We start from the raw sequence: 17,110 nt of genomic DNA, 5'->3' as shown, positions 1-17,110 counted from the left end.
AATAAATCGTTTATTAGTATTAAAGAAATTCATTTTTCAATTAATTTTAGCGGACAACCTTACTTTTTTACTCAAAATAATTAAAATAAATAATTTTAAATCAAAATTAAAATTATTTAAAATTTTAAACAAATCTATTTTTTATCACCAAAATTGCTAATTTTTTTTTTTTCTCAGTCTATAAAAAGATCACTAATATAAAAAAAAATAGTTGCAATAAAATTAATGACAAGTTGCATGTGTACGTGTCATAAAATATTCTAAAAAATGTATAAAAAATATCGTCTCGTATTTTACACAATATTACTTCCTGTTAAAATCTTCTCTTACCTCATTTCTTATTTTATTTTATCCCAACACATTCAAATTTAAGTCTAGAGAAGAAAAACACGGGAAATTGGTCACACCCACACGGCGACCGCGTGTTAAAAAGTTTCGAGTCCTCTAAAGTCCAAGATAACACGACCCTGAAGACCTAAAGACCTTCTAGCACGTTCGAACCACTCAGAACTACCATTTTATTGCTGCTCCTTTTCCTTCTTTTTTTAAAGTTAAGAGATATTTTATCTTCAGACGTTATCCTTTTGTCTTTACAAACAATCCTGATATAATCTTTAGAAAAATATTTATAAACACTCTCAAAATTTTTTTTATTATTATTAAAAAATATTTATTAAAGTGTAATTATTTAATTGAAATGATTTTTTATTAATGATATTTAGTATCGGCAGTAACCAGAGCATAAATTTTAAATTATTATTAATAATGGTATATTATTTTCTATTGTAATAATTTTTATTGTTAGCGACGGGATTACAGACCAATCAAAAGATTTCTAAAAGATAAAAGAAGGGGTAGGGGAAAGGTTATTGGATAAAATAGCTTTTATATTATTATAACGGCGTAGTCTGACAATAGGTGATTTTACAACTCAGGCTGACTTAATACGCTCTTCTCTACTCGAATACTAACAAAGGAGTGAATTTTAGGAGCTCATTATTTGATTTTTTTCTCTATTTTAAGTTTATGGAAATCTTTATTAGCTATCTTCATAATTTACTACGGTTTTTAAAGGCTTTTGAAAATTTAATACTAACTGGAAATAATTATTTTAAATAATATATAAAAAATTGAAAGAAAAAATTTCAAAAAAAAAATTATACAAATTTTTTGTTAAGAAAATTATTAAAATTTTTTATTAAAAAAAATTTTGTATAATTTTGAAAAATGTCAATAGTTCACAAGATACAAGGTGATTTCTTAAATATTGATATTTTTAAAAATGTAAGCTCATCCCGATGTTACACTCATCAAGAGCTTTCATTTGAGTACCCACATCAATTTTTCATATATTTTATATATTTTTATATATTATATATATGTATATATTAAAAATATATAAAAATCCATGTGGGTACTCAAATGAAAGCTTTTGATGAGTGCAATATCAGGATGAGCTTGAATTTTGAAAAATGTCAATAATTGACAAGATAGAAGGTCATTTTTTAAATCTTGATATTTTTGAAGATGTAAGCTCATCCCGATGATACACTCATCAAGAGCTTTCATTTGAGTACCCACATGAATTTTGATATATTTTTCATATATACATATATATAATATATATAAATATATAAAATATATGAAAAAATTGATGTGGGTACTCAAATGACAGGTCTCAATGAGTGTAACATCAAAATGAGCTTATATCTTTAAAAAGGTCAATGGTTCACGAGATAAAAGGTCATTTCTTGATAATCTAGAAATAAAGAATATATATATATATATATATATATATATATATATATATATATATATATATATAATATATAGTTGAAATCTCAAAAATTCAAATTTCCATCGACTACCTTCCCTAAAGCACGATCCTTATCAAACTTGAACAAAGTAATGATCAACAATTGTTCAAATATTAATCCGTCAAAATTAAATTTTGTTCCAGATGTCCAAGTTGAGATTGGATGTCCCCCGAAGTCGTCGAGTAAACGACGACTGACTATGTCGGATCACCGCAAGCGTCACCCTCACAATTTCCAACCCTCGCAGCCAGCCTGGTCCATCATACTATTAATCCTCCTGCTCCTGTTACCAATAAACTGTCACCGTAAGACCGTCTTAGCTCAAGAATCGACTCCTCAACCAGCTAATAATAATCACAACATCATCAACAACAACAGCATTTACAATAAATCTCTGGATGTAAGCACAAGCAGATTAATCTCCCGTTCAACAGACAATTACCAGGGGATCTTGGTCTTCGAACGAGATGCTAAAGACTCTCCAATCATCCAAGAAAACCATCCGGAATCCGAGCCAGCAGCAATAATCCCGGAATGCGCGAGTATCGGGTGCCTTTATGATGATGATAATAAATCACCGTCTTTAAGTGACTTTGAGCTCGGAAATTCAACTCTTAACCCGACAGAGCCCTCGAAGATTCATCCTCAGACAGAAAACTACTCGAAGATATCTCGCGAGAATAATTATAACAATAAATTAAAGGTATTGAGAAAACAGTTTGACGGAAAGAGCAGAAATGAAAGCTTTGAGCACGATAAATTAGAGGTGACTATTCTCGGACTCTTTGAGCTCTCTACGGGTAACGAACCTCGTCATGAAGGACTCACCGAGTTGGCCGCTGCTCAGCTGGCTATCGATCGTGTTAATCAGATGGAAATGCTGGACAACTTCCGACTCAGGCTCATTCACAACGATACTAAAGTAAAGTTACTTAATTTACTAGTCGATTGATCACTTTGGGGGTATATATACTTTGGTTAGATTTTTCTGCAAGCGAGAAAGCGTAGCCACCTAGCGGCAGAAACGAAAACTAAGTTTGAAATAAATTGTAAAAACAATCCATACACAAAAAAAAATTTTTTTTTGATCCAAGAAAATTATAAGGAAGATTGAAGTTATTTTGGAGCAAGAAAAAATTTTTTTGGCTTAAAAAAATTTAACTTTGTTCAAGAAATTTTAAATTTATTCAAAAAATTTTTAGTCTAAGTTTTCTATTTAATAAGATTTATTAACTGTTAATAAATACCATTTTTTGTCATTCTTGTGACTTTTAACACTTTTTTTATGTTAGTTCTCAATTGCGCCGCCAGGTGGCTACCGTTTCTCGCTTGCAGAAAAATCTAACCAGAATATATATAAAGCAATTTAATTTTTTATAAATTGACTAATCAGAAAAAAATTTTTTTTTTTTATTTAATTTAATAAAAAATAAAATTTATGAAAAAAATTTGTAAAAATAAAAAATTCAAAAATTAAATGTAAAACGTAAAGGGCTTTACGTTTAAATAAATTTATTAAATTAATTTTTCATACAATTTAAATTCACCGTGACTAAACATCAATGAAAATCATGAATTTATCATTGTATAAATTATCCAAGTGAATTTATAATATGGTTTGCCAGTTGTACGGTTGCATCAGTGAGATTAATTTAATATGAATTAACACATAACGTGTTGGTCTGTAAATTACATCCCTATTTGACTGACATTTGTTAATAATGTTAACATTAATACATCAGTCAGTTCTTGATAGAGTGCGAGTAGTCCTGAACATTGAACATACAGCCAAAGCGGATACGAGTAATGAAGCATATTGGATATTAATGGGATATACGTTACATCTATGTTTCAATTTCGGTATTCGAGTACGCGTATATAACCAGATAATCCCCGTTATTTGATAAGCACTTCCACTTAATCTGCTTAGCTATATCCTTATAATATAAACGATGTCATTTTCATGAGATATTTAACCCTAACTCGATAACAATTATTCGAACTTGCAGCTTGAATAATTAACACTTGACATTTGAATAAAATAATTCTATAAATTTTTTCTTTAAAAAATTTTTAATTAAAATTTTTGAATTTTTCGCGCCCTTATCAAAAAATTTATTTAAAAAATATAAATGTATTAAAATATGTTTGAAATTTTTTTTTTAATTTCTAAAAAATTTTTTAATTCGTCAATTTTATGGAAATAATTTTTTAAGTGTAAAAAAAAAAATTAAATCTATTACATTAATTTCAAAAAAAAATTTTGAATTAATTTCGAGACTTTTTTTTCAAATAATTTTTTTAAGTTCGGAAAATTAAAAATAAATTTTTAAATTTTATCATTAAATAATTTTCATATATATTATAAAATTTTTTTCCAGCTAAATTTAATTTTTAATATTCATCTTGAATATTAAATGGTGCAATTTTATTCTTCTTTTAACTGAAAAATATCACAGAGATGAATAATAAAAAATATTTGTTCAATTTGTTTATCATTCCCAATATTTGCTTTAATCTGTTTTTTTTTTTTTTTTTTTTTTTTTTTTTTCCAGATGATAAACAAATTTATGGAGTGTGAGCAAATATTTTCTATTGTCACTAAAATATATCGTATCATCGGAATCGATAATGGAGAAAATGTACTACCGTTTTTATTTTTTTTTTATTTTTTTTATTATATCTTCACGTTCCGGTTGAATGAAAATATTTAATGATCATCATTTCTATTTATATTTCAACATGAAATTTCAGAAATAAATTTTCTAGGGCATTATGCAATAAGATAAGATGTAACAAGTGTAAAGATAATAATTCACCTGAGATCGGAGCCTACTATAGTTCACCGCGTGATCGGAATTCATTTCTCACTATTTGCTTTGTACTTATCAATTTATCCGATGAAAATTCATGCCAGGTGGGTGATAAAAATGCGGGAGGAAACGAGAATAAAAAATGAGGTTTTATTCGGGACCGCTTAAATTACGCGAATTAATGGGATGAAGGTGATCAGAAAAAACTAACGTATGATTTGGGAGAAAAAGGTGACAATTTGTTAGTTAGATAGAATTTAGTATGCAAAAATAAATTGCTAAATGGAAAAATCAATTTACAAATTACCAATCTCAATTTTTTTGCAAAATTTTGCTTCTTTAAAAAATGACTTTTGTTAAATTCCACTGTACTTTCTTACAGATTGATATTTTTAAAGGTATAAGCTCATCCTTATGTTACACTCATCAAGAGCTTTCGTTTGAGTACCCACATGTATTTTGATATATTTTTTCATATATACATATATATGATATATATAAATATATAAAATATATGAAAAATTGATGTGGGTACTCAAATGATAGCTCTTAACGAGTGTCACATCAAGATGAGCTTATATTTTTAAAAATGTCAATAATTGACAAAATACAAGGTAATTTCTTAATTATTAAAACGGACATCGGAGTGGCAAAAATATTAATTTTACAGAATTTAATGTAAAAAGTGTAAAAGCTACAATTTATGATTTAATATCGAATGTCAGTGATTAGCAGCTGTCACTACAGTAAATAACGACAAAGAAAGGAAGTTCCTCGTATTTTTTTTTTTTTTTTTTTTTTTTTTTTTCCATAAAAATATAAAATATTTCCGAAATACTTTCGGAAACTCATTTTATTGTTTTAATCGAAAGCTCATTATTTTTTCAATAAAATTCAATGAAAATAAAATTTTTTAAAAATTGTTAATTGCATTAAACACTTAACAAAATACACGGCTGGTGAAATCTCCACTTTACATGTAAAAATTACAATTTTAAAACCTAATTATTTGATTAATCCTACCTAAAATTTTTTTATTAATTATTAGGCTACGTAGATTGAATTTAAAAATTTTCAGGAATTTTTAAAAATTTGACTAAGAATCTAAATTTTTTTAATAAAATTAAAAAATTAAAAATTAAATTGTTTTTTACAAAATAATTATATCCAAGCTTTTTATAAAAAAGTATTTGCATTAGCCCAGAATTGTCAGACAATAAAACATAAATTTAGTTGAAAACAAAAGCATTAATATTTAACAAGTATCCTTTTATTCGGATATTGAAAAGTTTCTTTGTTCTTAAAAAAAAGTATCTTAAAATAGTTGATGTCGATGGTAAATCGCCGGATATTGAAACCCGTCAGATCTTCTATAGCACATACATTTTATACGGCAACAAATCTCTCGCTTGACGACTATTATATCCCGAAGGAGAGACAATCTGTCTACTCTCGAGACCAAAAAATATTTTAGGATTGCTTTTATGTTCAACAATTGAGACGAGCTTTTTTTACTCGCCTCCAGTTTGCTTTTCCAACTATCGAATTTATGTCCATTTGTTTTCATCCGTCCCCTGCAACTACTTTAATTGCCGAGTTTTTCTGTTTAATGGATCATAAAACTTTTCATTGTCATGGAAATATTTTCTTCTATTAATGTTCCGGTTTTTTTTTTTAATTTTTTTTTTATAGCCAACATAAATTATTTATTTAACGCTACAAATTTGGAGATTTTAAATTTTAATGGCGATTAATTGGACGGTAGCTAAAATATAACAAATTAAATTGCTGGGTAATTGCAAAATTAAATAAAAGTTTAATCATTTATTAAGAGTAAGTTTAATAAATTAAAGGATGCATTAAAATTTCAATGCGATTACCAGACGGAAAATAGTAATCCGAGTTTAGTAAGCGCTGCAAAAGTTTTAATTTTGTCTGTTTAATTATAAATTCTTCCGGGAAAATAAACTTGATACATTTGTTTATAATTATTCAAACTTTTAGAGAAAGAAAAGTTGCACGTTTTTGGTAATTATTTAAATTATATTAAAGTACAGATTTATATCAATTTTGCGACGTTAAAAATTGGATTAATGATTGAAAAAATTTCAATAAAAAAAATTTTTTTAATTTTTTAAAATTCTCCAAGATAAAATTTCGATTTTTTTATTAATTTTACAGACAAAAAAAAATTAAAAAAAAAAAATTCAGAAAATAATTAAAAAATAAATTTTTAAAAAACAATTAAAAAAAAAAATTGTTCGAAAATTTCAATTAAAAAATTTTGATTTTTTGTCAATTTTACAGATAAAAAAAAATAAAAAAAGATATTTAGAAAATAACAATTAAAAAAAATTTTTAAAAAACAATTTAAAAAAAATTGTTCCAAACTTTCAATTAAAAAATTTTTTTAAATAAAAATTGTTGAAAAAATTTAAAGTATCATTTTTTTAAAACAATATAATTCCTTATTATTTAACAATGAATTTTTAAAACATAAAAAATTTTTTAAAAAATCAAAATTAAAATTTATACTTTTTCTAAAAAATTTTTTTGTCTTTTTTTAATCACTCCTATCAAATTTTTATCAAAAAAAAATTTATTTTGCTAATTTAAAAAAATTTTAAACTTTGTTATATTTAAATGAAAATTTTGGTCAAATATTTTACAATAATTGTAAAAAGTAAAACTTTTCATATTAATTAATTAAAAAGCTTCTTCAGAAAAAATAAAAAAAAAGATCGCCTTTTTTCGGCCTTTTAATCATTGCCCTTTAAATCATTATAAGATAATGAAAAGTTTCATCTTAAAATGTAATAGACAATTTTCTTCAATAACCTTTGATGCAAGAGTTTTCATCAAGAAATATTAATTAATAATTTAATCAAGGTTAAGTTTTCTCGATTGCGTTACCAGCAAAAGTTGACAAGACTCAATAATAATAAATATAAAATTGTAAAAAAAAAAAAAGTTTCAAATCCAAGTGATGTATTTTTTATAATTAAAAACAGGGAATGAAAAAAATTTAATGAAAAAGATTTTATCTCAGCAGTGAAAACAGCTAAAGCGTGAAATATATACAAGTTAAAGAAGACGTTGTAATAAAGGAGCATAATGAAGGGATTCACGATGTAATCCACGGTGTGTTGGATAACGATAACGGTTTAGTTTATAATACATAAGTCCGGTGGCTGAATATATGCATGTTCACGTCTCTATCTCCGTGGAGTTTACAAACTAAAGGTACGGAAGCTTTAAAAGCTAAGGGTCCACTGCTCACTGCTGAACAAACTTTACTCTCCATGTGAACTCCGCAACATCAATAATATGCCTAGTACATATTTTCCTACCGGCGTGTGTACCTATCCTCTCTATCGAGTGTATTTGCTTGTAAACTAATATTTCACGCATATTCCGGTTTACACTCGCGCCAAACCTTTAATTTATGTTGCCCGATTAAATTCGTTCGGAGCTTTTTCAATTTTGGCTTTTGAAGTTCTGATCAAAGGAAGTTTGTGGTAAATTCAAGGATTTACGTGATACTTCTAGAACTAAGTTATTTGGACGTGATTTTTAGAGCACTGAGAATCTGAAAGGAAAGAACATCCTGGAGAGAGAATAAATAATCTGGATTGAGTGAATATCCGAAAGGAGAATTTTTGAATAATTCAAATCAAGATTTTGAGTAAGCTACTGTAAATATTGACGATAAAATTGGCAAAAGGGAAATTCTATCGTGACTCCTGCACAGAAAAAAATATTCACTTGAGCCAAAAAAATATTTTTCTTCCTAATTATTTTTTTGAGTGAAAAAAAAAATTTTTTTTTAACAAGAAATTTCATGACAGTAAATTTAGCTGTCATTTTACAATTTTTTAAATTTTCTTTAATAAATAAATTATTTAAAAAATGGACTTGTAGAAATTTTAATAAATTAAAAATGCAATTTTTAAAAATAATTTTTTTGTTAAAAAAAAAAAATTGTCAAGTGACAGCTAATTTTAATATCATAGAAATTTTACTTATTCCAACGTAATTAATTCTCTTGCTTTAAAAAATACGTATCTTGATCCAAAAAATTTAGTTCTTGATAGAAGTAAATTTTCTTGTCTTGAGAAAATTTTTCTCTTGCTCCAAAAAATTAAATTTCTCGACAGAAGTAAATTTTTATTAATATTTTTATTGATTAAAAAGTCAAATAATATTGAATCATTTTTTTTCCATTCAATATAGATAATTGCACGCTAAAAGAATAGAAAATGAGGAAATTTTCTCAAAAATGTTATAAATAAATTTAAAAATTAATTTTAAGATGCATAGCAAAAATATTTCTACGTATTATTTTTTAATAGACATTCTTTACTGAATATTTTATTTTAATATTTCTTGTATACAAAAGAAATAAACATTATCCAAAAGCCCAAGTTTTGATAAACTACCCTGACACACCACTTTTAAGACAAATAATAATTTATAGTAAAAATGAAAAAAGTTTGAGTGACATAAAAAATAACAAACGAGTTTTTGATGTCTTTTGGTAGAATCACCAGCAATTAATCAAAAAAAGTTACACTCCTTTATTGAATAATTGCCTGAAAGTTGTCCCAGTAAGTGAACTTGGATATTTTACTCCATTCTACAATTTATAATGCTAATAAAGTAATAATTATAATTAATAATAATAATAGAGATCACTTTATTAATCAGAAACTGGAAACTTTCATTAAGTAATCTGGAAGGAAATAAATTTAGGTTGTATCAACATTCATTTGAAAACGCTCCGACGATCAAACGAAAATTTGTCTCTATAACTTTCGACATTTATATACAAATATATTTGATGAAAGCGGAGTATCCTATACGTCAAAATAGAACAAGAAAGCATAGCCATTAAAATTCACAGATTAACTTGATTCAATTTTCGTGAAAGCATTATAAATAAAAATGAAATTACCTCGCTTTTCACTTTATCTGCTAATTCAATTATTTCAAATCTAATAAAAGACATCATATATTCTTTTAGTTTTTTAAAGGCTGGCCAACAAATTTTTTTTTTAAATCTCGATGGAAGCCAAAAAAATCGTTAAATCTCTTGACAACAACCACACCAATTTGAAAAAAAGTATAGGAATTTTTCCAATGGTAACATGGGAATTTTTTTTTATTAACATGATAGAAATATCCATGTGACATAGGAAAAATTCATTTATGACATGAAAAAATTTTTTTTTCAATTGAAAAAAAATAGAAATCGAAAATACATCATTCTGAAATTTTTAGGATATTTATAGAAAATGTCAAAGTTTCATGTGAAAGAAAGAAAAAAGAAATTAAAAATGTTTATCATCGAGAAATTCGGAGTTTTTTCGGAAAATCTAAAAAATAACGATGAAGATAGGTTTGAATAATTTTTTTCTATTTTTTTCTAAAAAGAACATTTAATAAAAAAAATTTTGAAAAAAAAAAACGTCCCGATAAGTCAATTTTTGAAAAAGTTATGGCAATTTAAGCCACACCGTCCATAATCTGCTGGATTTTTAATTTTTTCGAAATGTAAAGCAAAATTTGAAAAAAATTTCCTCAAATTTTTTTTATCACAAACCGACTGTATATCACTGTTTTACTTTCAAATTATCGGAAATTCCTCGAATGAGAAAATTGTTATGTAAATTTGTAATTATTAAATTAAGTTACATAAATTTTAGTGATAAATGAATTTTTTCTGTCACATGGATATTTCTATCATGCGTTAATAAAGAAAAACTTCCCATGTTAACATTGGAAAAATTTCTAAATCAACATAAGAATTTTTTCTATGCAAAAATAAGAAAAAACCCTATATTTTTTTCGCCGTGTACGATAAATTTAAATTTGAATTCTGAATAAAATTTAGAAGCTACAAAAAATTTACAACATATCTTTTTTTGTAGAAAATTAAAAAAAAAGGTCCTCGTCAATTTTTTTTGTATTTCCAATAATTTTCAATTCAATTCTTCACAAATAATTTTAAAATTCTAACTATAAGATTAAATATTACGTATATTAAATTTACAAATTTTCAGGAAGTTTTAAAAATTTGCCTACTTCGCATGGATCTCCTTAAAGTGAAATAGATCGCGAATAAGCAACAGAATTTGTTGAAATGTCAAATATAATTTTGTAAGCTCGGCTATTCAAGGCTAATAATTTATTCATAGCGGCTCTAGAGGTCAAAGTAGTTTCTGGATAAAATCTATTTTGATTAAATTTCCTCTGGAAACGAATGGCGAATTGAATTAGAGTTGAAAGTCAGGAGCCTATTTTTATTTTCCTTACGTATCTGTCACTTCAGCTGCTAGTTTAATTTTTAATCGCGAATTTAAAAGTCTACGCGTGTTTAAAACCCTCGGAACAAAAAAAAAAAAGTCGATGAAAAAAAGTTTATAAGTAAGTGAAGAGGAGATAAATGATGAAGAATAAATTTAAGGTGTGAAAAAAAATACGAAGTTTTGAAATGTGTTACGACACGTTCAAGGCGATCAATTTCCATTGTCACGACTCGCGTTTAATAGCTCGGGGTACCGTATAATTTTTTTTAAATATTTTTTCATCAATTCCTTTTCTCCTCAAGCCGTTTTTTTTTTTTTTTAATTCCTTACATTTTATTATTTTTATTTTAAAACTACTTTAGATTGAAAAGGACAAGGCCAATATCGAGAAAACTATAAGAATTGTCTCCAAGGATTTAATTCCATTTGCATATTCTATTTCAATATTTTATTACTTTTGATAGAGATAAATTTCACTGAATTTTTTTTTTACACATAGAATACATTTTATTTTTAATTAATTTATGCTTGGTAATATTTTATAAATATTCCCGGGATTAAATGTCGAGCTTTTTTTTTCTTTTTTTTTTTTTATCAAGTTCGTATCAATGACCCTAGAGAGTCAAGTCAGTATTATAAGCTGGTATCAGCTATTTTTTATTTTTAATACGAGCTTTTCATTAATAATATTTTTCGCCGAGTCAATTTTTATATACATATATTTTTTTCATCATTATAAGCTTTATACGAGGTCACTCTGAATAAAAAAAAAGTAATACCTCGTCCAAAAAAAAAAATTCGATATATTTTTAGTTCTTCGTTTTTCCGCAAGATGGCGTGAGAGATTATTCTTCTCGAATGTAGAAGTGTAAAACCTTCGAAGTGCCTACTTAGGATTACGAGATTAATTTTTTTTCTTTTGGCTTAATTTATATATATTTATATAAATATATATTGCAAAATATGAAAAATTAAGTTGGGTCAATACTTGAGAAATGAAGTTGTATCTTGTCACCTAATGATGTTATTGAAGATATAAACTCATTTTGATGTTAGACTCATCCTTCCCCAATTAAAGAAAAATTTGTGGAATATATATAAATATATAAAATATATGAAAAATTGATGTGGGTACTCAAATGAAAGGTCTTGATGAGAGTAACATCGAAATGAGTTTATATCTTAAAAAATGTCAATAATTACGAAATGACAATGTATTTTGTCAACTACTGACATTTTTAAAATCATAAGCTCATCCTGATGTTACACTCATCAAGACCTTTCATTTGAGTACCCACATCAATTTTTCATATATTTTATATATTTATATATTTTATAAATATCATATATATATAAAATATATAGAAAAATTCATGTGGGTACTCAAATGAAATCTCTTGATGAGTGTAACATCAGACTGATCTTATATCTCTAAAAACGTTAATATTTAAGAAAGTACAGTGGAATTTAACAAAAGTAATTATTTAATGAAGCAAAAGTTTATTTATTTATATTTCACAACTCACGGCACTCACATAGTGACTGCAAGGTTGCTAGTTTTAATTATTTGAGTTGAAGACCTTAAAAAATTTTAATGTAAAAAAATGGAACTGTACAATTATTTAACAAAAAGATTTAATTTGGAGTAAACGAACCCGGCATTAATGAGTACGGAAGATAAAATGAAAAGTTTATTCGATGACTTGTTTATCAAGTTTCAGTCCTCGTCCCCGACAATTTCATAGTTTTTTTTTTATTGAACTTAAGTTTGGGCTTTCATTATGTCCGTCTGCGTCTGGTGAAACGAAATACTCTGACGGTAAGTACAAGCTACCAAATAGAACTCATAAAAAGATTGAAACTTTTCTTTACTCAACCTCATACACTTAATTCCGCATAGTGTCGGTATATATTAGAAAAATAATATCCGGTTGAACCTACAATTTAACTCTTTAAGAGTTATATAATTATCTGTTCAGAAAATTTATCACAAAAACATAATCCAGTAGCTCTTATTGAAAACGTGGTTGCTCTTTGAGAGTTTACTTTTTTCGCTTACTTTTCTCTAACGAGATTTACTTATGGCTAACAGAATTAATATTTGCTATTGCAACTTTTTACTAAATAAAATTTATAATTAATACTATTTTATCATTAAACTGTTCATAATTACTCAAAAACTTTTCACTTCTTTTAATAGTGCTCTTCGCAAAATTATTATTTTATAGCAATAATTAGATTTTAAATCTAAATGACAAAATACAATGTCATTTCGTAATTATTGACATTTTTTAAGATATAAACTCATGTCGATGTTACACTCATCGAGACCTTTCATTTGAGTACCCACATCAATTTTTCATATATTTTATATATTTATATATATATATATATATATATATATATATATATATATATATATATATATATATATATATATATATATATGAAAAATATATGAAAAATGCATGTGGGTACTCAAATGAAAGGTCTCGATGAGTGTAATATTGGGATGAGCTTATATCTTCAAAAATCTTAATACTTCACAAGATACAAGGTCATTTCTTAATTATGTACCTAGAGATAGAGCATTTTTGAATACCGCCTAAATTCTTATCATAATAAATTGACTATCGGTGAAAATAAAATGAAGTTTTAAAAAGACACAAATTCAAGTCAAGACCTTTACAATGACACTAAATTTCACTGAAAAAAAAATTATTACCTTAATAATTTAAATTAAATTGTTCTTTTAATGTTCGAAACACGCCTCGTTATGAACAATTCTCTAATTATTCCAAGCTAATTAAACTGTACGCTAACCAAAGTTGGAATAATTGCAGTGGTGATTACAGTTCAAGGGTCGTCTAATGTCAACATTGTCGGGTTTGTTTAAAAATTTTACCACTGCATAATTGATAATTAGTAACGTACGGTAAGGCAATAATTATCCACCAACCAGAGTTCAGAGCCCCTCATTAAACAGTCGTCAACAAAATATCTTCGGTATAATTATTTATAACACAAAAGATGAGGGTGAAATTTTTTTTGTCTCAAGATTGAAAAAAAATTCAGTAATTTAATTATTTAATACTGGAAAAAAATTTAAGTTTTCTAAGTTAATTAAAAAATTTGGTAAATACAAAAATATAAGACGGAAAATTTATACTCTAAATCGTTAATTTATTAAAATAGAAATATTATTTTTATAAATTCTAAAAGATGTAAATTTGTTTTACTTTTTAATAGAAAAAAAATTAAATAAAGTTAGAGAAAAATTTCAGACAAGTAAATAAAAGTTTCATTGAAAACTAGATGGTGTTTGAACTTTATATATGTCAAAAAAAAAAATTACTTGTATTAATAAAATTATGAAGAGATATTTTACAGAAGCAGTGACTTTTTATAGAATTTTTTCTTTATTTCTAAGTAAATATAACCCCTCAAAAAAAAAAATTAATTTTCACTTATAATTGCAAAAGTATTTTGCAATTATTTATTGAATTTTAAACTAATTTGTTGTTCAATTAGACAGTTTTATTAAGAATAAATTAAAAAAAAAAAAAAAACGAGGAAAGTAATTGCAAGTCAGAAAAAATCGAGTAATTTTTTGAATCAAAAAAATTAATTTTTTAGTCTGACCCAGGCGTAGCAGTAGACCGCTTCTTCTACGCCCTTTACACCGAAAACAAGTCAACATTGATGCCATTTCTCCTCGGAACAGCGAGTTCAGAAGTAACAGAAACTCTAGCAAAGATAGTTCCCTACTGGAACGTCGTCCAGGTGTCGTTCGGGTCAACAGGGCCTGCGCTGTCCGACCAGTTCGAGTTCCCGCTGTTTCTCCGCACGGTGGCGCCAGATTCGAGCCACAATCCCGCGCGAATCGCGCTCATCAAACACTTTGGGTGGGACACCGTAACAGCTTTATCGCAAAATGGAGACATGTACTCACTGGTAAAGTAAAATTAGTTTGTAATACTTAGATGCCTGGCCATGACTTTTACTTTAAGCTCCTTGTAGTGATACATTGTATCATATATGTTGCATATTGTATAACTTGAGATAACACATGTACGTTTAGATAAATGTTAAATATGTCTTAGACCTTATATTATACGACAGTTGGGAAGTTAGATATAACACGAGTTAGAAAACTCGATCATCAAAGTACTAGTACTTCCTGATAGTGTTAGTCTACCGGATATTGTTCAGCCATCCAAAAACTGCAAGTACTTGTTGCTTAGGTCACGGCCATCTGACACAATTTTCTTTTTTAATTTTATTTTAATTATTTTTTTTTATTTTATTTTAATTAATTTTTTTTTCATTTTATTTAATTTTATTCTAATTAATTTTTTTATAATTCATCTGATTTTTTTTTTTAGCGACAAACATTAATATTGTTTGAAAGGATGCATTTTTAAGCCCGTAAAAAAAAAAAAAAAAAAAAAAAAAAATTACATTATAAATAGTAACAAGTGCCGCTTCAAATTTAAAACTAGAAAAATTAAAGTTTAAAATGACATTTTTACACTAAAAAAAAAAAATTAATTTAAATCAAGAAAAAAATTCTTGAATAAAAAAAAAAATGTTGAAGAACTTTTCATTGAATTAAAACAATTTCTAAATCATGTAAAATTTACTTAATAAACTATATTTCTTAGTTTAATAATTTTTCTATTTAAATCTAGGTACTACCTTCATGTTAAAAAAATTTTCTAGTATTTTTTTTATTTTAGCGCATACATTTTGTGTAAATATAAACAATTTAGAAAAAAATATCAATTGTTTATTTTTCTATCGTGTTTTAGTAAAAGAATTTATATTAGCGAAATTTATTTTGTTATTCTATTGGTGAAAAACTCGAAAAAAAATAAATTTCTGAAAGTTTTAGTTCAAAATTTAAATTTTGAAAGGTCGCTCATAATTTTTTTTTTCTTTAATTTATTATTATTTAGAGTCGGTTTTAACTGCTGTGATCATTTAGTTTATTTTTATTATAAAAAAAGTATATGGAATTTTAATTTGAATGTTAAAAGGTCGCTTATAATAATGTCCTGATAATAGCGCTTGAAAATATTTAAAAAAATTTTTTAAGAGTATTTTGAAATAATTTAAGACTATTTTAAGATTTTTTCAAGACTATTTTAAGTTGAGATCATAAAAACAGAGCTCCGGAAAATTATTAAAGAGCGTCTTAAAAAAATCTTAAAATACTCTAAAAAATTTTTTTTGAATATTTTTAAAGACTATCATAACACGAGCCTTAAAACAAGTCTTAAAATGGTCGAACAGTAATTTTTGAACAATTTTAAATTAAATTTAAAAAGAGGGTACTCAAAATTGTTGTGATTAAAAATTCATAAAATTGGCTAAAAAGTGTCTAATAAAAATTATTTTTTTTTTTTTTGCGTCTTAAAAAATTCCTCAAACAATCTTAGTTTGTGTCACGGCTAAGATCTTAACCAAACGACAATTTTAAGACACTATTGCGACGATTTTTTTTTTACACGGCCTTTTATGAGTTAAAATATTCTCTTTGGTGAAATTAAACAATAACAATTATTTTTTCACTACTACAAATGAAAAATTATGATTTGTTACAGGCAGTTAATGATCTCGTAACTGAATTAGAACAAGCTAACATAACTTGCACCGCAACAATAACTTTCGGGGAGAACGACTATAAAGAACAATTAAAACTACTCAAGGTAATAAACAACAAACTAACCAAATTTGTCTATCCCGATCATTTATTTTCGGCGCCCTTTCTCTACACAAGATATTAATTAATCATTAGTTCAATTAATTAAAGATTAATTGGTAATTAATTAACTCAATCGTCTGCTTTTTTTATTTTATTTTTTTCAGGAATTCGACACAAGAATAATTATCGGAAGTTTTTCACCCAAGCTCGCACCTCTTCTATTTTGTGAGGTTTGTACCGTATTATCGATCTTTTAAAAGTAACTTTTCATATTTCAGCATGATCAATAGAGTGTAATCATAAGAAAAGTAGATTGATTGAATTTGTACCTGGAAAATTTCATATCATGATTTTTATCGTATATATAAATTGAAAGACTTTTATTGAATCGGAAAAAAGGAAAAAACAATTTTCGGATTTAGTGAATTGGGCTCCTTTTATTTTTCTTTAGCCCTCAAATGAAAA

The 17,110-nt window shown here is 26.0% G+C and overlaps 1 protein-coding gene across 1 annotated transcript in view; it reads left to right on the top strand.

The window, feature by feature from the left end:
- The window catches only part of Gaba-b-r3 (gamma-aminobutyric acid type B receptor subunit 3), a 49,622-nt gene that overhangs the window by 8,175 nt on the left and 24,337 nt on the right, over positions 1 to 17,110 (top strand). Inside the window, exons 2-5 of the mRNA XM_074252515.1 lie at positions 1,961 to 2,739; positions 14,575 to 14,892; positions 16,545 to 16,649; positions 16,810 to 16,875. Coding sequence (XP_074108616.1) covers positions 2,017 to 2,739; positions 14,575 to 14,892; positions 16,545 to 16,649; positions 16,810 to 16,875 — 1,212 coding nt within the window. The 5' untranslated portion in view covers positions 1,961 to 2,016. The remainder of the gene's footprint in view (positions 1 to 1,960; positions 2,740 to 14,574; positions 14,893 to 16,544; positions 16,650 to 16,809; positions 16,876 to 17,110) is intronic.

Source organism: Cotesia typhae, unplaced genomic scaffold (genome assembly GCF_013202065.1).
Source record: "Cotesia typhae breed Kobodo isofemale line unplaced genomic scaffold, CoteBio_Ctyphae scaffold_121, whole genome shotgun sequence".
Taxonomy (NCBI): Eukaryota; Metazoa; Arthropoda; class Insecta; order Hymenoptera; family Braconidae; genus Cotesia; species Cotesia typhae.
The sequence above is the reverse complement of the archived record's forward strand: the minus strand, read 5'-3'. Positions and strand labels throughout refer to the sequence as shown.